Source organism: Cetorhinus maximus, chromosome 3 (assembly GCF_964194155.1).
Source record: "Cetorhinus maximus chromosome 3, sCetMax3.hap1.1, whole genome shotgun sequence".
NCBI classification, from domain to species: domain Eukaryota; kingdom Metazoa; phylum Chordata; class Chondrichthyes; order Lamniformes; family Cetorhinidae; genus Cetorhinus; species Cetorhinus maximus.
Window position 1 is genome coordinate 55995955 of NC_135881.1, and position 20211 is coordinate 56016165.

At 42.5% G+C, this 20211-nt stretch overlaps 1 protein-coding gene across 1 annotated transcript in view; it reads right to left on the reverse strand.

Moving 5' to 3' along the window:
* Nucleotides 1-1294: 1294 nt before the first annotated feature.
* Nucleotides 1295-20211, reverse strand: part of mrc1a (mannose receptor, C type 1a) — a 206245-nt gene continuing 187328 nt past the window's right edge. The window contains exons 24-30 of the mRNA XM_078538411.1: nt 17924-18156; nt 12444-12609; nt 11972-12124; nt 7315-7431; nt 3901-4068; nt 3778-3813; nt 1295-2568 (exon numbers count right to left, since the gene is read on the reverse strand). Of these exons, the coding sequence (XP_078394537.1) occupies nt 2327-2568; nt 3778-3813; nt 3901-4068; nt 7315-7431; nt 11972-12124; nt 12444-12609; nt 17924-18156 (1115 nt within the window). The 3' untranslated portion in view covers nt 1295-2326. The remainder of the gene's footprint in view (nt 2569-3777; nt 3814-3900; nt 4069-7314; nt 7432-11971; nt 12125-12443; nt 12610-17923; nt 18157-20211) is intronic.

Here is a 20211-nt window from a genome sequence, read left to right on the forward strand (position 1 = left end):
CCTAGGACAAAAAGTGGAGACTATTAGTGCTTGGCAGCCACATTGAACATAGAACAGTGGACTCGAGTAGCGTTGAGGGAGGGATGATGTAATGCAGGATCCTCACGTAGCTGTTCGCCGCCGACCTCACCATTGCCGCAGGAATGGTCTATGTCCTCTCCGGTCAGCTCTAACATGCGACTCTCGAACGGAGTGAGGACTTTTGATGTCCGGCACTCCACCCCCGATCTGGGACCTCTTCCGTTGATTGTGCACGATCTTGTCCTACATAAAGACACATGGAGAGATTGAGAGCAAAGCACATGCTAGGCCAAATGAGAAGGATGCCAGGCGTGCATGGTGCTGAGTGGAGTCATGGGCGGGATGAGGCGGTGATCTCCAGAGGAGTTGAGGCCAGGAGATGTGAGGGTGTGAGTGGGAGTGAATAGTAATGGCCCTTGAGCTGACAGGGAGTGAGATGCCAGTGAATGTGATGGCCTTGTGAGTATGAGTTGAGATTGATGAGGTGGTTGCCTTACTCTGGTGGCACACATGAGATCATTCATCCATTTTATGCACTGAATGGCCAACCTCTTGTGTGCAGCATTGGCACTGACCACTGCTGCCACTACCTTCCAAGCTGGAGTGGTGAGACTGATAGGCCTCCTGCGGCCAGGGCGGGGATAGAGGACATTGCGATGGGCCTGCATGGCGTCCTGAAGGCGTCCCAGGGATGTGTCACTGAATCAGAGAGCTGCACTCTTCTTGGCCTTTGGGCTCATGTCTTTACCAAGGCAGTCCTGGGCTGCAAGCACTGAGAACTGTGCGCGCAGCTCGGCTACAGTTTAAATATGGCACTCAACGTGAGGAAACGGCGAGGTAATGACGTGGCAGGCAAATCGGAGGCCAGCCGCTAGCAATCCGACGTGTTTCCCATGACTGCACAATTTATGAGTCAGGAAGGGGACAATGCAGTGCGAAAACCCAACATTGTGGCTGGTGGGTAAAACATCTTTTCTCATACCCACGACAACACTTAGTGCAAATCTGGGTCGATTCCGCCACATGTGATCGCCACCCTTTTTGCTTCCTACACTATCCAGCAAAGACTTCCCAATATTTTATTAACTATTCTGTACAGTATCGCAGTCTGTTTAGCTGAACAAAATTAATCCACCATATAATGCCAGCTGCTTAGCTTATTAACACTGTAAACTACCAGCTTCTGAGGCGTATTTTCATGAACAGATTGTATTTACTTTAGAAATCATGCGATACACAAACAAGAAAGAAGTTTCACGCACCCCCTGCTGTCTAAAGGTAACACATTTTATTAAGTGCCTTCCTTGTAACTGTGGTTTTAAAGCAATCCAGATATAATTAATTCCTTATTAATATACAGGCCAGAGAAATGGTAATATGATTAGTGGTGTTTTCAAAATACATTTTGTCTTTACTGTGCCAGAAATTCCACAAGACAGCTCACATTAAAAAAAAGCACATCAATTCCATATATTTAGGAAAATAATCATTATGCTTTAAATATTAGAATATGGTTTTCTTTTTGCACATTTTATTGTTCGTAAATGTACATTCAAATTGTTGATACTTTCCCACATATTGTTGCATTCTGAAGGAATGTCTGCTTACTCTCACTATAAAGTGCGAGATGAGAAGCAGTATAAAAACTATCTGGGTGCTCCTCAGTCTGTACACTTTGACCGTACTGATATGCTACGTATCAATAATGAGCAGAAATTGGCTGATGCAATTTGTTCTTTTTTTAAAAATTCACAAGATATTATTTATTCCTATATACGCTTGCATGTTTGTTTTTAAAACTAAACAACCAGATGACAGTGGACTTGAAAGGTTTTTCTATATGATGTCATGGTTTTTGCTTATGCTTTTCATAATATGAGCTTTTTGCATGTTTTCTTCATTGAAACTCTTAACCAGATAGTTACAATAAGCACTTGGGCAGTAGGTCAAGCAGCTAAAGAATTTCAATATGAGTCTTCTCTTTGTCATGATGCCCTAAGGTGTCACCTCTTTCATATTTACACAAGGAATTGAGTATAATCATTGTGATAGTAAAAGTACTAAACATGATCATTCTAAAAGCTTATACCAGGAAGATAAGCCATTAATAAAAAACAAAGGTAATCAATATATATATATTTTATAAAAAGATAGAAACACAGCAGAATAATTAGAGTTCAGTGCAAAACATTGCAGCAAAAGCATGCTTTAGCCAAATACTCATGTCGCTAAAGCTGGTTTCCAGTCTAACTGCATACAGTTCATAGTAGATTTATTTCAAAATATTTTAAACACTTTTCGCAAATTATATTAATGCTTGTTCATTCTGTTCTATGTTTGGCACAAGAGATTTCATATCACAGGGTGCAGCTGTAGTCTCTCTGTTGAAATAGAGAGTGTTATCAAAATTTGTATCCATATCTGTTGTCTTCCTCCTGCGCTTTTGAATGAGGTAGCCTGCAAGAACCACACCTACAGCAAAGACAATAACCAGCACCACCACAATCCCTGTCATGCTGTGAGATGAAGTCTCTTTCGGCTGCAAGACTGAGAAAGAAAAAAAAACACAATGAACTTCCAACGTAATGTCAAAGATAATACCCCAGAGGAGGAGACCATTCTGCCAGGCCTGCCTGTGTCATGTATAAAAAGATGATGCGGGAAATACTCAGCAGGTCACGCAGCATCTGTGGCAAAAGAAACTATGTTTATGCAGTGCGCCCTACAGCCCCCCCAAGCCTGCTCTGCCATTCAATAAGATCAAGGCTGAGCTTCCATATGAACTCAAATTTCCTGCCCAATCCCAACACCCCTTGATTCAATTAGAACCATCAATCTCAATTTATAATATATTCAGTGACCCACAGCCCTCTAAACCAGAGAATTCCAAAGATTCACAACTCTGAAAGAACTTTCTCATCTCACAGCCCTTATCCTGAGAGTATGACCTCCAGCCAGAGGAATCGACCTGTCAGCATCTATCCTGTCATGCTAAGAATTTTATACGTTACAATGTCTAAACTCCAGAGAATGTCGGCCCATTTTACTCAATCTATGCTCATAGGACAGCCCTGTTATTCCCAGGAATCAATCAAATGAGCCTTCATTGTACCCACTCTTGGAAAGTATATCCTTCCTTAGGGAAGGAGATCTTTACCTGGTCTGGCTTATATGTGACTCTGAAATGGCCTAACAAGCCACTCAGTTCTCGAGGGCAATTAGGGATGGACAATAAATGCTGGCCCAGCCAGCGATGCCCACATCCCATGAACAAGTAATAAAAAAATCTTTTCAGCCAAGAGGGTGTGAATAAGATTAAATTACACCAGCAGCTAGGGGATGCCTAGTGCTAACCATGTGATTTTAATTTTGATATTTCGTTCCTTATATTGGGAGATACTTTTTGTGCTCAAAGCAGTGGAGATTGGGATCTAAGCAACGAGTTATACTGCATATGATCCTGCTCAGTGGCACTAGAATTAGCAATGTTTGTCCCCAAGGAAATTTATAAATTTCCACGGGACTATTAGATACAAGGCCAGCATCTTGGCCAGAATTGAAAATGTAGCAAATAGATGATGCCAGTTATGATGATAAAATCGTTCATAATAATTATAAAGCAGTCTCCAATTTTAACCATCCCCCCACTTTCCCAGCAGCTGAATGCTGTAGAGCATCAAGGAGCTTCTCAGAGTAAATAGAAATTTATAAAGAAAGGATAGCAATAATATTTTGTTTGCTGCAAATAGTTCTTACCTTCCATCAGTGAAGGTGCCTCAGTTAGTTCAACAACTGCAAAGAAGAAATATTGGTTAATTTTCAGTAAATCTTTCATTAAGGAAACTTTTCTCTAGGAAACAACTGTACCGTTTAACTTACTTTTCGGCATTTTGCAAATGAATGGTCTATATTTTGCACAGGGAGCATTGTTCCAGTTATTTGAATCCGAGTACATTTCAACGCAATTTTCATTTTTCTGACTTGAAGGTTCTCCTTTGTTCCAGTTTACAAAATCTACCACAGTGTTATCTATCCATAACCACTCCTCTGAAATGAGAAACCAAATTGTTAACATGTAAAGAATGTATGGACTTTTCTCATGCCGTGTAGATGCCATTTTAATTTAAACAAATCCTGCAATAATTTGCATTTATATAGCACCTTTAATGTAATAAAATGTGCCAAATCACTTTACAGGAGCATTATCAACAAAATTTAACACCAAGCCACATAAAGAGCTAATAGAAAAGGTTGATCATAGAGGTAGGTTTTCAGATGCATCTTAAAGAGGAAAGAGAGTGTTACAAATATGAGGTTTTATAAGACTTTTGCTTGGGACTGTGTCTTTAATTTAGGGAAAAATAGAGGAATGAAGGAGGGTCATGTGACTTGTTCTGAATTCTGCTGACAACAACCCTGGTTGGCTTAGTTGTATTAGGTTAAACTCTTTCGAGTTATCAACAGTCACAGATTGCAACTCTTTCGAGTACAATCACAGTTCTTGGTTTCCAGGAGTGGGACGTGAACCCACAACCCTCTGATTCAAAGGCGAGGGTGCTATGAACTGAGCCACAGCTGACACCTCTTGTATTAGGTTAAAGTGGGGCCCAGTTTGTTTTACTGGGAAGAAGGTGCAAGAAAGCCATACCTGTAAACAATGAACAGAACGGCTTAACTAATGGTGGATAGACCTTTAGTCTTCAAGTCCCAGGGAGTTGTTAGGAATGTCAGGTTTATTAAACAGATATACTTTAAACTGTCTATTTAATTCAACGATATAATGAAATTGGGGGTCTAAAGCTTAACTAATTAGTGTTTCTATCTGTATACAAGGCTGATGTGATTCACATTGCCATGGAGATGGGCTTTGAGAGGGGAAGAGGCCATTGTAGGATCAGGTGGCAGGTTTTCCTAAAAATGACCAGTGAACCTCACAGTCAGTCTGCAAGAATCTGAGAGAGATAGCAGCATCAAGCCTCTATTGTTCATCACACAAAATGCAGGTGAGAGTTTGTGCTTGGATTGAAGAGACCAAAATCATGAGGGTTTAAACAACGTGGGAAGATTTTCCTAGCTTGGGCTAGAGGGAAGGATCTCCAGGCTAACACACACTGTGGAAGTCAGTTCAGGGATTAGAAATTATTTGGCTAGAAAAGGAAAAATGAGCTAAGAATCACTTTGGACTGTTTCCTGGAGAATGAAGTGTCTGCTTAACGTACAGAGTAAGGGAGGGAGCTTTTAGATCATTTTGAATGTTAATTTGGAGATCATTTCTGTAGTTTAGAGTATAAGTTGTCTACTGACATAATGTTGAGTCAATTTTGCTTCAAATTTGTGTGTTACAGTAAAAACCCTAAAACTTGAAATCTTCTTGTGATTCTTTCAGCCATTCACTGGAAGTTTGAATTCCTTTTTTAACCTTATCATTCTCCACAGGAATTGAAACAAGAGGTAGAGAGGTGTAGGAGGGAATCCTAGAGCCTGGCATTCAGTGTGCATCAGTGTATAATGGGTAGCTGAGCCAAATTCGCCTGTTTACGTTCTCTGTCGAAGTTAAAAGTTCCAAGCAATGGATTATGTTAATGAAAATACAGAATCCATTGTACACACAACAATATTCTACTAACAGTAATGGTATGAATGATTAGCTAATCAGTTTTTGGTGGTGTTTGAGAGATAAATGCTGGACAGAACACTGGGAAAACTTCCAGCTCTTTTTTTCCATTGTACCAGGGGATTTTTAACATCCGTCTGAACCAGCAGAAAGGAACCTTCTTTCAATATCTCATTCAGAGGACATGAGCTCCAACAATATAACATTCCTTCAATACAAATGCTAGATTGGAGTTTGAACCCTCATCTTCCAATTCAGTAGCAAGAACGCCACCACTGAGCCAACTGGGGCCCCAATATTCCACCAACAGTGGTTTTAATTTGGCACAATGTGAATGAATGTCTTTTCCGCCCCACATCCTGAACAGGTTTCTCTCAAGTTGGCCCAATTTTAACAGAAAGGGTCACAACTAGACACTTGGTAGGATTTTCATCTGATTGAGCTCTAAATGAGCACTCTTCAACAGTGGAAAACATGCTAACAAGCAACTAGTGACAAATGTTTAACCATACATTTTTGGTTCAGCCACTCAGATTTAGCTTTTTTAAACAAATAATGGGCTGAATTTTACAGTTCTCCAGGGATGAGCTGGCAGGCAAACGGGGTGGGTGGGGGAGATGTAACGTTGAGCATCATGCTATGGCCAGCGTCCACGCCACCTGCTCCTAACCCCATCACAATTTTACCAGTGGTGGAGGAGGCATTGGGAGACCCACCCACCAATTAACCAATTGAGGTCCTTAAGTGGCCAATTAATGGGATTTAACCCATAGCGGGAAAGGCTCATGTTATTCTGTAGCCCAACAGCTTTCACTGCTAGGGCTGGTGGTTGGCCAAAGTAGGGTGTTTTACAGGCCCTGTGTGCCCATCGGAAGCTTCACTGCACCATCATCCCCCTCTGCCACACCAAGGAGTTCCCACATTCATGTTTCTCCTACCTTCTGCCCTGTCAGCCCTAGCTACCCACCACCCTTGCCAGGGACTGCCAGCCTTTTGGTCCAGTGAGACCAACCACCCCACCCCCCCCCCCCCCCCGCCATATATATAATTTTGTATTTAGCTCCATGGACAATCACTATTGGGGATTGGATGCAGTCCAGCAGTGGCTATCGCTCCCATTAGTACCGTCGGGACCAGATAGGTGCTTGCCATTTGATTGGCGGCAGCTCTGAGGCAGACTTTCCTTCTTAGAAGACATGGGAGGCCCACCTATAGTCAATTAATGGCACAACAGCTGTTAAATGGTTGTGCGGTGAGCTGTCCAAGCTGAGGTGTGCTCACCCCCGATTTACTCTGGGGGTTAGTCAGGGGTGGGTGTGGGGGGTATTGCCCACCTGTAAAAGCCAGCCCAATGTTTCCTTTATTAAATCTGCTTTTCAGATATATTAATAACCTGCAAAAAGAAATGGATAAATCTTAAAAGGGAAAAGACTATGAGGAAAGAACTATCATAAAGTACGTTTAAGGAATTGGCACAGGCACAATGGGCTAAATGGCCTCCTGTGCTGTGTTGTTCTATAATTCTATGGTTGGACAATATTACGTCAATGAGATTTAGCATAGGAGGCACTTCCTCAATGTGTCACACTCCCAGGTAACTCTTTCACAGTTAGTTCTGAAAATTATGATTTTTGGCTCAAGGAAGCAGTGTTTGATTAGAAAGTAGGAAAGATTTTTACCTTCAACATTCTTATACATTCCTATCCAGAAAGCTGCTGTCTTGTCAGCCATCATTTCTGTTGTATGAAATAAAAAGGTATTTTCTGCAGCGTTGTCTATACTTACTAATGAAGCTCCTGCATAAAGAAAATAAATATATATTTTCATTCAAGTGTGAAAAGGAAAAATATTTGAACCGCTCATCAAGCAAAGCTGATTAGTGTGCATTTTGCAATCTATTATTGGGATCAGCCCTTTTCAAATGGCTCACTGAAAATGTTTACAGATCAGTTGGGGAACAATTAAAAGTTTTTAATCTTTATTTTCAGCGAACAAAACAACAGCTAAGACTGTGCTAATTCACAGAGACTAAATAAACGTTTATATAGAGAATAATAGTTGTACAAAAGCAAAATACTGCAGGTACTAGAATTTGGAAATCGAATCAGAAAATGCTGGAGATACTCAACAGGTCTGACAGCACCTGTGGGGGGAGAGAGAGGGTTAATATTTCAGGTCAATGACCTTTCATTAGGACTGAGAAAAGTTAGAAATGTAACAGGTTTTGAGCAAATGGAAAAGGGGGAGGTAGGAAGAAGAGCAAAATGATAGGGTGGAAGACAGTAGAGGTTAAATGACAAAGGTGATGGTGCAGGGCCAAAGAGTGGTTATAGGGCAAGAAAAGAAACAAAAGAGGTGGTGTGAATGGCAGGGTAATGAACAGCTGCTATATGAAAGCCCAAAAAAGGGGTAAAAGAGAATAAAACCAAGACCTGCAAAGAAAAAAGAAACAAAATGGGATCAAAGACTAAGGTCTGAAGTTGTTGAACTCAGTTTTGAGTCTGAAAGGCTGTAGAGTGCCTAATCAAATTCTGTTCCTACAGCTTCATTGGAACATTACAGGAGGCCGAGGATAGAAAGGTCAGCATGAGAACAAGATAGAGAATGAAAATGAGAGGTGATGGGAAGCTCAGGGTCAGGTTTGTAGACTGAGTGGAGGAACTGCATAAAGTGGTCACCCAATCTGCATTTGGCCTCCCCATTCGAGAGCAGACCGTATTACGAGCGGCGAAGGCAGTATAATAAATCGAAAGGAGTGCACACTAAATCACTGTTTCACCTGGAGGAGCGCTTGGAGCCTTGGACAGTGAGGAGAGAGGAAGTTAAAAAGCAGATATTGCATCTCCTGTGCTTTCATAGAAAGGTGCCACAAGAAGGAAAGGCAGTAACTGAGGAGTGGACCAGGGTGTCATGGAAGGAAGGGCTACTTTGAAATTCTGAAAGGGGAGAGAAATGGATAATGTGTCTGGTAGTGGCACAAGTTGGAAGTGGCAAAAATGGCAGAGGAGGGACACGTAGGCTGCTGGGGTGGAAAGTGAGGACAAGGGAAGCCCTACCAAGATTCTTGTAGGAAAGGGAAGATTGAGAGCATAAGCGTGGGAAATGGGGAAGATGCAGTCGAAGGCCCTGTCAGAAATCATAGTTGTATGCAGTGAGGGGTGTCCTTGGATGAGGATAAAGGAAGACATATGATATGCGCTGGTATAAAAGAGATAGAGAAACTGGAAGAATGGAATTGGGTCCTTACAGGAAGCAGGGTGTGACGAATTGTATTCGATGTAGCTATGGGAGACAGCGGGCTTGTAGTGAATATAACAATTCTCCATCAAGCTGCATCGTGCCTTGAGTCCCAATGTCTTAATGATGAGGCAAAGCAGCAGCAGAGAAGGAAAGAAAAAGATGGAAATCCTGCACTCCAGAACCCAATCGTGGGATGTCCTGCCCCTTGTGTCCAATGATCAGTGGGTCGAGAATTGGCCTGTTCAGCCTCAGGAAGAGCCATGGCAGAAAATTGACACACTGAGAAGATGTTATCCTTGAAACGAGGGACAGTCGACAATGAATATTTATTGATAGCCAATCCTCAGGAATAGCAACAGCAGGCTCAAGTAAGGGAAGGGAAGAGTCAGAAGTGGACCATGTGAAGGTAAGAGAAGGGTGAAAATTGTAAGAAAATTTGATTACATTTTCCAGTTCAGGGTGGAAGTGGCACTGATACACTCATGAATGTACTGGAAAAAGAGGTGAGGGAGGGGCCTAGTGTAGGACTGTAACAGGGAAGGCAAAAAACAAAGTACTGTGGATACTGAAAATCTGCAATAGAAACAGAAAATGCTGGAAATACTCAGCTGGTCTGGTGGCACCTGTGGAGGGAGAAAAAGAATTAACATTAACATTTCAGGTCAATGACCTTTCATTAAATGAGGCATTGACAGTCCTGGAAACAATGGCTTGACATACATTGGTGGGGTTTTGTCTCAGGGAGAAGTAGGAAGTAGCGTTGGAGAGTTGGCTCCAGCCTCGGCAAAATAGAGGTTGGTTTGCCAAACAGCAACATTATCACCCTCGTCAACAGGATCAACATTTCTAACATTTCCCAGTTCTAATAAAAGCTAATTGATCTGAAATATTAACTCTGTTTCTCTCCCTATTGATCCTGCCTGACCTGCTGAATAGCAGTAGTAAATATGTTATAGGAAGAATAGCACAGGAACTAGATTGTGTAAAGTGGTACATTAAAGGGCGGCACAGATGTCCTAAACAAGTTTAAATATTGAATTTAATTAAATATTATCATCTGCATGTTCAGCTCTGTGACAGACAGGTTTTCACTGAGTTTCTTAATCGAGGAGGTCTTCAGTGACTGATGGCAGGTTTTCATTAGTGAATCAGAAACTTAAATGGCATCAATATTGTTTTATTCCATTGCATGTTACAGGAAAAAGTGTCTTCTGTGTGTCTTAAACAGGGAATTATATGTAGTTTGGAGTGTACTACATTGACATTACAGAAGCAGTTCAGAGAAGATTCACTTGGCTCATTCCTGGCATGAAGGGGTTATCTTACAAAGAAAGGTTGGACAGGGTGGGCCTCTATCCATTGGATTTTAGAAGAATGAGAGGTGATCTCATTGAAACATGTAAGATCCTGAGAGGACTTGACACGGACAATGCTGAGGGGATGTTTCCCCTTGTGGGGGACACTAGTACTACAGGCACAGTTTAAAAATAAGAGGTATTGCATTTAAGATGGAGATAAGGGGAAGAAATTTCCCCCCATTGGAGAGGAAGTGCAGGAACGGGCGCGCCTCCGATCGGCACCCTAGATCGGGGGCGCGCAGCCATTTTACGTAGGCGGGCCAATTAAGGCTATGCACTCCCTGTGCGGGCGGGGGTGGGGGATTCCCTAAGCCGAGAGTGCACGCAAAAGAGCGCATTCATCTCCCTGAGGCTAAGTGTTGCCTCAGGGAGATCGGCACCAAATTCAAAACTGTGAAATATAGAAAAATAAAATTTCCCTGATATGTCCCCTCATTTGACACTGTCACATGAGTTGGGACATGTCCACCACTTTTAATTAAACTTTTATCAAATTTTTAAAAACCTACGTGAAACCTCATCCCGCCCGTGGATGAAGTTTATGCTTTTTCTGAAGCCTGCCAGGGTTCCTGGACTGCCCGCCAACCTTAAGGTTAGATGGGCAGGTCCTTTACGTACTTCAATTAGTTTTTAAATGGCCTCAATTGGCCGTTGACAGGTCTGCGGGCGCACAGCTGAATTGGCTGCACCCCCACCGAGCTGAAAATTGAAATGATGCGGGGTGACGTCGGGAGTTCCGCCGACATCATCCCGCATCATTTTACGCAGGCCCCGCCCCCCACCCACCGAACTCAATATCCTGCCCAAGGAGAATTTTTTTCTTTCGTTGTTAGCCTGTGGAATTCTCTTCCCCAGGAAGCAGTGGACACAGGGACATTGAGTATTTTTAAGGTTGAGTTGGATAGGTTCTTGACTGACAAAGGAGTCAAAAGGTATTGGGGTAGACAGGAGAGTAGAGTTGAGGCCACAATCAGATCAGCTATGACTTTACCATATGGCAGAGCAGGCTCAAGGGGCCAAATGGCCTAATTCTGCTCCTAATTCTTATGTTCATATGTATGTTTGACAGAGATGGATGATTGAGAGTGCTGAATAGATAAGTCTGTGTGCTTCAGTTCATTGCTTGCAGTAATTTCTATCTGCATTTTTTTTATTCATTCACAGGATTTGGGCATTGCTGGCTAGGCCAGCATTTAGCAACCCTATTTGCCCTTGAGAAGGTGGTGGTGACTGCCTTCTTGAACCGCTGTAGTCCATGTGGTGTAGTTTGCCGTTGTCGTTTCCGGTGCCTAAGTCAATGCTGACCACCTGATTTCATTCCTTATAGACATTGTAGCGGTTTGATACAACTGAGTGGCTTTGCTTGGCCATTTCAGAGGGCATTTAAGAGTCAACCACATTTCTGTGGGTTTGGAGTCACATGTAGGCCAGACCAGGTAAGGATGGCAGTTTCCTTCCCTAAAGGGGACTAGTGAACCAAGTGGATTTTTACAACAATGGTTTCATGGTCATCATTAGACTCTTTATTCCAGATTTTTATTGAATTTAAATTCCATCTACCCAGGTCCCCATTATAAAATGCCAGTCATTGTAATACTCAACATTTTGTTAGACAATGTGCTTTGCTGGTAAGACACTGGCAAGTTTTCAATCTTCACTTTCCTTTTCAAGGCAGGAAAAGGGAAAGTTAGTCTGTGAAAAAGCGTGATTTGACATCGACCTCAAGCAAACTACTTACCAAGACGAATGCAATGAAGGCTGGCTGCGGCCCAGTTTTCAGTAGTTGCTGTTTCGAATAAATAGCAATGGCCATGGAATGGGACCCAAGATTGGGGTAGCACTGTTTCTGGGCATTTTCCAGGAAGTTGAGGTGGATCCATAGGTGGTTGCACTGACAAAACACAATATTAAAAATCATTTCAGTGAAAGCAGATAATCAATTAGGTTTTTATTCACATTTAAAAAGAAAATTCTCCTTCTACCTTTCCCTTTAAATCTCATAACATGCACTAATTTCCAGTTGAAAGGATGGGCAAATGATTTATTAGGCTTCTGCCTTTGCTGTGTTTTAACAGTAGGAGCTGCCTGAAGGTGTGCTCTAAGTTGAATCAGTCTGCAATTTTGCCTCAGTCTCTCCCTGAATTCTTGGATTTAAAAATGTGTTTATCACAAACTGTACGGAAATTTATGGTGGGGTATATGTTTCTTACCAGAAGATTTTTTACAAGCAGCATAATGTTCATCATCGCACTTTGAAGTTTTCCAACTTCCATCCAGATTCATGAAGACACACCCATCGTTGATCTTGGGTTCTCCAGCCTCCCATTTGGAATAGCGCAGTCTCCACCCGTCAATCCATCTGTACTGTCTTGAAGTCTAAAAATATTTCAGATTTAAAATGTTGCATTAGTGCCCTCAATTATTTGTGTTTACAGGGCGCTCCGCTGTGCTTTTTGTTGTTTAAAGCGACAACACTTGGCAATCTTTCTTGACCCCGATTTTCAACATCATTTGTGACACTGATTCTCAAACACGCAAAATATTTTATATAATTCCCTCATATCTAATGCTTCCAACCTCATGTATCATTCTGTTGAATCTACACTTTCTACTGTTTTAATATTCTTTCTATCATGGGGTGCCATTGCACATAGAGAATCACAGAATGGTTACAGCATAGAAGGAAGCCATTCAGCCCTTCGTGGCTCTCCGAACGAGCAATTTACATAGTGCCACTCCCCAGCCTTTTCCCTGTACCCCTGCACATTCATTCTTTTCAGATAATAATCCACAGAACCACAGAATGGTTAATGTTTTATATTCTTAGAAACTTTATGTATGGATTAGCCATTGTCTTGTACAAAATTATAATTAGATCTCCTCATTACTCTATGCCTCTATTTACAAAGTCCAAAATGCTATTGGCATCCTTTTACTGCAGCTACCTCACTTGGAACATTAAGGAAATTAACCCCAACATTCTTCTGTACATTCATAACATTTTGACACTTTTCTATTGAGTGCACACTCGCATCTTCATGTATTCTCCATATCAAACAGTATCTGCCAACTGTCTGCCCATGCTGCTAGCTTCTGCCCTCCTGTCTTTTTATCAGATCCCATCCTTTGTGTCCTTGGCAAAATTTAAATATGGTGCACTCAAATCTAAATAATTTACATGCAATAAGAGCAGAAATGAACCCACACTGTTCCCTCCTTGAATCCATTTGCCCTAACTGGGAACACAGGACGTAGGAGCATGATGAGGCCATTTGGCCCTTTAAGCCTGCTCCACTGTTCAATAAGATCAAGGCTTATCTGGTTGTAATCTCAACTCCACTCTCCCATCTGCCCCTCATAAACCTGGCTCCCTTGTCTATTCAAAATCCATCTAACTGAGTCTTAAACAAATTCAATGACCCAGCCTCCACCACTTTCTGTGGAAGCAAATTCCACAGGCTAACAACCCTCTGAGAGAAAAAAAATTCTCCTCATCTCTGTCTTATAAGGGAGATGTCTTATTTTTAAACTGTGTCCCCTACTTCTTGTCTCTCCCACAAAGGGAAACATCCTTTCAGCATCCACCCTGTCAAGTCCCCTCAGGATCTTATATGTTTCAATAAGATCACCTTTCAATCTTCTGAACTCCAATGGGCGTAGGGTCCAACCTGTTCAACCTTTATTTATAAGATAAGCCCTTCATCCCCAGAATAAGTCGTGACCCTTCTCTGAACTGGTTCTAACACAATTATATCCTTTTTCAAATAAGGAGACCAAAACTGTACACAGTACTCCAGGTGTGGTCTCACCAAGGCCCTGTATAACTACAGTAAAACTTCCCTACTTTTATATCCTATTCCCCTTGCAATAAAAGCCAACATTCCATTTGTCTTCGTAATCGCTTGCTATACCTGCAAACTAACTTTTTGTGATTCATGTATCAGGACATCCAGATTAATCTGTACCACCGAGTTTTGCAATCTCTCTCAATTTAAAGAGAATACTGCTTTCTCACTCTTTCCCTCTCCATCGACAAATTGCTTATGCATTTTATTTCTTCATATCATATCTGTTCAAAGGTAGATTTCCTTTTCAAATAATGAAAAGCAAAATTCCAAAATGTGTTCATGTTGAAATACAAAATTAAAGGAAAAGATATCTATCTCTTCCCCCAAGGTATGGAGTATGAGTGTGAGACCACCGCCCCCCTCCCCCCCACCCCCCAATGGAAATTCACTCCCTAATTATTTCTTAAATGTACAGACCACTTACCTCGAGGTCCATTTCGAGTGTCGACCACTATCTGCATAAAGAACTGTCTGATATGAGTCAGTTACTCTTTCACATACTTGATCCTGGGTCCACTTGTCATAATTCCACAATTTAAAATAATATTCCAGATATACCTTTTTTATCATTATCATTCATATGTTGCATACCTCTGTAAGATTAACTCTCTTTCTTCATGACTATTACCTCTGACACAGGGGATCTGCTCTTCTCTATTATGCTTCCAGCACATGAATGTCTCATAAAATCATGGAACAACACAACACAGAAGGAGGCAATTCGGCCCATAGTGCCTGTGATGGATCTTTGAAAGAGCTATCCAATTAGTTCCACACCCATGCTCCTTCCCCATTGTCCTGCAAATGTTTCCCCTTCAAGTATTCATCCAATTCCATTTTTAAAGTTACCGACAAGTCTGTTTCCACCACTCTATCAGACAATGCATTCTAGATCATAAAATCCCACTGCGCTGAAAAATCTTCCTCACATCACCCCCTGGCTCTTTTGTCATTTACCTTGTGCTTGGAGATCAAAACAGGTGCGTTGATTATGTAGTTGATCATATATTTCTCTTATGTACATGCAGCAGTCTGAGCTCCATGGTTCAACTTTCTATTGGCCTGCGGATTACTGTTCTGCATTGGTTGGACACGTCTAGCATCAAATCTACTAAGATTCCTGGATTTTTAAAAAATTCATTCATGGGATGTGGACTTCACTGGCTAGGCCAGCATTTATTGCCCATCCTAATTGCCCTTGAGAAGGTGGTGGTGAGCTGCCTTCTTGAACCACTGGAGGCCATGTGGTGTGGGTACACCCACAGTGCTGTTAGAAAGGGGTTCCAGAATTTTGACCAAGTGACAGTGAAGGAACGGTGATATATTTCCAAGTCAGGATGGTGAGTGACTTGCAGGGGAACTTCCAGTTGGTGGTGCTCCCATCTTTCTGCTGCCCTTGTCTTCTAGATGGTAGTGGTTGAAGGGTTGGAAGGTGCTGTCAAAGGAGCCTTGGTGAATTCCTGAAGTGCATTTTGTAGATGGCATACACTGCTGCTACTGTTCGTCGGTGGTGGAGGGAGTGAATATTTGTGGATGTGGTGCCATTCAAGTGGGCTGCTTTGTCCTGGATGGTGTCAAGGTTCTTGAGTGTTGTTGGATCAGCACTCATCCAGGCAAGTGGGGAGTATTCCATCACATTCCTGACTTGCACCTTGTAGATGGTGGACAGGCTTTGGGGAGTCAGGAGGTGAGTTACTTGTCGCATGATTCCTAGCCTCTGACCTGCTTTTGTAGCCACAGTATTAATATGGCTAGTCCAGTTCAGTTTCTAGTCAATGATAACCCCCAGGATATTGATAGTGGGGATTCAGTGATGGTAATGCCATTGAACGTCAAGGGCCAATGGTTGGATTCTCTCTTGTTGGAAATGGTCATTGCCTGACATTTGTGCAGCGCTAATGTTAATTGCCACTTGTCAGTCCAAGCCTAGATATTGACCAAGTCTTGCTACATTTGGACATGGGCTGCTTCAGTATCTGAGGAGTCGCGAATGATGCTGAACATTGTGCAATCGTCAGCGAACATCCCCACTTCTGACCTTATGATGGAAGGAAGGTCATTAATGAAGCAGATGAAGGTGGTTGGGCTGAGGACACTACCCTGAGGAACTCCTGCTGTAATGTCCTGGAGCTGAGATGACTGGCCTCCAACAACCACAACCATCTTCCTTTGTGCTAGGTATGACTCCAACCAGCGGAGAGTTTTGCTTCTGATTCCCATTGACTCCAGTTTTGCTAGGGCTCCTTGATGCCACACTCTGTCAAATGCGGCCTTGATGTCAAGGGCAGTCACTCTCACCTCACCTCAGGAGTTCAGCTCTTTTGTCTATGTTTGAACCAAGGCTTTAATGAGGTCAGGAGCTCAGTGACCTTGATGGAACCCAAACTGGGCATCAGTGAGCAGGTTATTGCTAAGCAATTGCCACGTGATAGCACTGTTGATGACCCTTTCTATTACTTTACTGATGATGGAGAGTAGACTAATGAGGTGGTAATTGGCTGGGTTCAATTTTTCCTGCTTTTTGTGTACAGGACATACCTGGGCAATTTTCCACATAGCCGAGTAGATGTCGGTGTTGTAGCTGTACTGGAACAGTTTTGCTAGGGGCGCGGCATGTTCTGGAGAACATGTCTTCAGTACTATTGCCGGGATATTGTCAGGCCCATAGCCTTTGCACTATCCAATGCCTTCAGCCATTTCTTGATATCACGTGAGCAAATCGAATTGGCTGAAGACTAGCATCTGTGATGCTAGGGGCCTCTGGAAGGGGCCAAGAAGGATCATTCACTCAGCACTTCTGTCTGAAGATACATATCAACATGAAATTTGAGGCCGTAAGAGGATTCAATGCTTGAGCCTTATCTTTTGCCTTATCTTCATCCTTAGTTACATCAGAACTATTCATGGAATATGTGTGTTTTCCTTCCTATAAGAAAGACTGCGAAACAGGGGCAGAGTTTTTCACTGAGCAGGCAGGCGAGTGCGCGACCCGCTCGACAGTAAAATAGCACGTGATGATATCGGGCCGGCATCCCGACGTCATTGCGCACTCGCATGATATTTCAGTCGGCAGGCACGCGCAAGAGTCAGAAGTGTACCCGTCAGCAATTAAGAGGGCAATTAAGCCCATTAAAGCTCCAATTGTCCCCAATTGGGCAAATCGGCCAAGTGGCCTTTGCATTTTTCATAAAACCTCATCCAAGGGCGGGATGAGCTTCCTGTTATTAAATTTTTAAAAATCTATGGACAGAATTTTTATAATGTATAAGTTCAGGTGAGTGCTTGTGATGTTTGGACATTTTTGTTCTGATTTTAAAATCTTTATTTAATTGTTCTGAAGTCTTCAGCCTTCAGGGAGCTTTCACTCCACGCTTGCCCACGCTTACATCAGCGCCCGCCCTCCTCCCGCCCCGACCCCGGCAGCGCTGAGGATTTCAGCGCGTACTTCACGCTGGCTGGCCACCAGCCAGTGTGAAATCGCGGTCAGGGGCCAACCACAGTCGGCGGTTTGTTCCGCGGCTGATCCTGGACCCGCTGATCGCGTCCACCCGCCCACCTAAAAAATCCTGCCCAAGCAGTCACAAGAATCCACTCAGTTTTCTCCCAGGCTGAAATAACTCCTCTCACATTTGTTCATTATTTTCCATGCTTCAATCAGTTTCTTATCCATTCTCAGGGATTATTGTGAATCCTCTTACAGCTTCAAATTTCATGTTGATATGTATCTTTGTCAAACAGATTTGAAAGTATGATACAAAGTGCAGGCAGAAATCAATATCTTTAGAAGTACAATGCATTTAACATTTTTTCTTCAGCTAACACTGTTACTACCTATTTCTTACCTCATTGCCATTTAGTCCAATCCACAGTTTCTGTCCAAATTTAGCAGCTTCTAATATTAGTAAGGAATGTTCAAAGACATTTGTGATACTGACAATCTGGGCACCCTCTGCCTCACAAACTTTACGAGCATCTTGCCATTTCAGCTTGAAGGCAACTAGTCTGTATGAACCGTTAGCATACTTAATGTAGCTTGTTGGTGCCATGGTTGTGGACTGTAACGTTAAAGCACGATCTGTGGAAGGAATCACATTCTGCACTTATTATTTCCATTCAGATTTCTATGGATACAATATTTTTCCATGATATCAAGATGACATTCAATACATCCAATCAGACCAGAAGTTGTTTTAGTAAACTTTTAATGTGTTATTAGACTCTTAAGTAACTGAGATGATGGGGTCAATTTTCTGGGCCTACACTGTCAGCAGTGAGCCTTTCTCAATACCAGTGCATATCAGGAAAACATAGGTTCACTGCCCATGATATGCTAGCTGTTGATATAAATGAGTCCCAAAATTTCCAAAATATGAGGCTCCATGGCAAGTTGCCCAGCATCAATGCTTTCTTTAATGTGATCATGTTCTAACAAAAATTTTCAAAGTTTTTCACAAAGATGTTCTTTGAAAAGTATTTCTATTCTCATTCCCTGAGGTTCTTATTCATTGCGTATTTAAAAAAAAGTAATGCTGCCCATCTCCACCTGTTCCTCCTCCTCTTCCACATCATCAATAACTTGTCTTTATTCAGAATCTTCAATGTTGAATGGGGGATTTCAATATGCAGGTAGACTGGGAAAATCAGGTTGGTAGTGGATCCCAAGAAAAGGAATTTGTGGAATGTCTACGCGATGGCTTTTTGGAGCAGCTTGTGGTGGAGCCCACTAGGGAACAGGCAATTCTAGATTTAGTGATGTGTAATGAGGCAGATTTGATAAGGGAGCTTAAGGTGAAGGAACCCTTAGGAGGAAGTGACCATAATATGATAGAATTTATCATGCAATTTGAGAAGAAAAAGCTGGAATCAGATGTAACGGTATTACAGTTGAATAAAGGCAACTACAGAGGCATGAGGGAGGAGCTGGCCAGAATTGACTGGGAGATGAGCCTAGCAGGAAAGACAGTGGAACAGCAATGGCAAGAGTTTCTGGGAGTAATTTGGGAGACACAGCAAAAATTCATCCCTAGGAAGGAGAAGCATACTAAAGGGAGGACGAGGCAACCATGGCTGACAAGGGAAGTCAGGGACAGCAGAAAAGCTAAAGAGAAAGCATATAATGTGGCAAAGAGCAGTGGGAAACCAGGGGATTGGGAAACCTACAAAGACCAACAGAGGACAACTAAAAAAGAAATAAGGAGGGAGAAGATTAAATATTAGGGTAAACTAGCCAGTAATATAAAAGAAGATTGCAAGAGTTTTTTTAGATTTATAAGGATAAGAGAGAGGCAAAAGTGGACATTGGGCTGCTGGAAAATGATGCTGGAGAAGTAGTAGTGGGGAACAAAGAAATGGCGGAGGAACTGAATAGGTACTTTGCGTCAGTCTTCACAGTGGAAGACACGAGTGACATCCCCAAAGTTCAAGAGAGTCGGGGGGCAGAGGTGAGAATGGTAGCGATTACCAAGGAGAAGGTGCTAGGAAAACTGAAAGGTCTGAAGGTGGATAAATCACCTGGACCAGATGGATTACACCCCAGAGTTCTGAAGGAGATAGCTGAAGAGATAGTGGAGGCGTTAGTGGTGATCTTTCAGGAATCACTCGAGTCAGGAAGGGTCCCAGAGGTCTGGAAAATCGCTAATGTAACCCCCCTGTTTAAGAAGGGAGTGAGGCAAAAGATGGGAAATTACAGGCCGATTAGCCTGACCTCGGTCGTTGGTAAGATTTTAGAGTCCATTATTAAGGATGAGATTTCAGAATACTTGGAAGTACATGGTAAAATCGGGCAAAGTCAGCATGGTTTCATCAAGGGAGGTCATGCCTGCCAAATCTGTTAGAATTCTTTGAGGAGGTAACGAGTAGGTTAGACAAAGGAGAGCCAATGGATGTTATCTACTTGGACTTCCAGAAGGCCTTTGACAAGGTGCCGCACAGGAGGCTGCTCAGTAAGATAAGAGCCCATGGTGTTAGAGGCAAGGTACTAGCATGGATAGAAGATTGGCTGTCTGGCAGGGGGCAGAGAGTGGGGATAAGGGGGTCCTTCTCAGGATGGCGGCCGGTGACTAGTGGAGTTCCGCAGGGGTCAGTGTTGGGACCACAACTTTTCACTTTATACATTCATGATCTAGATGAA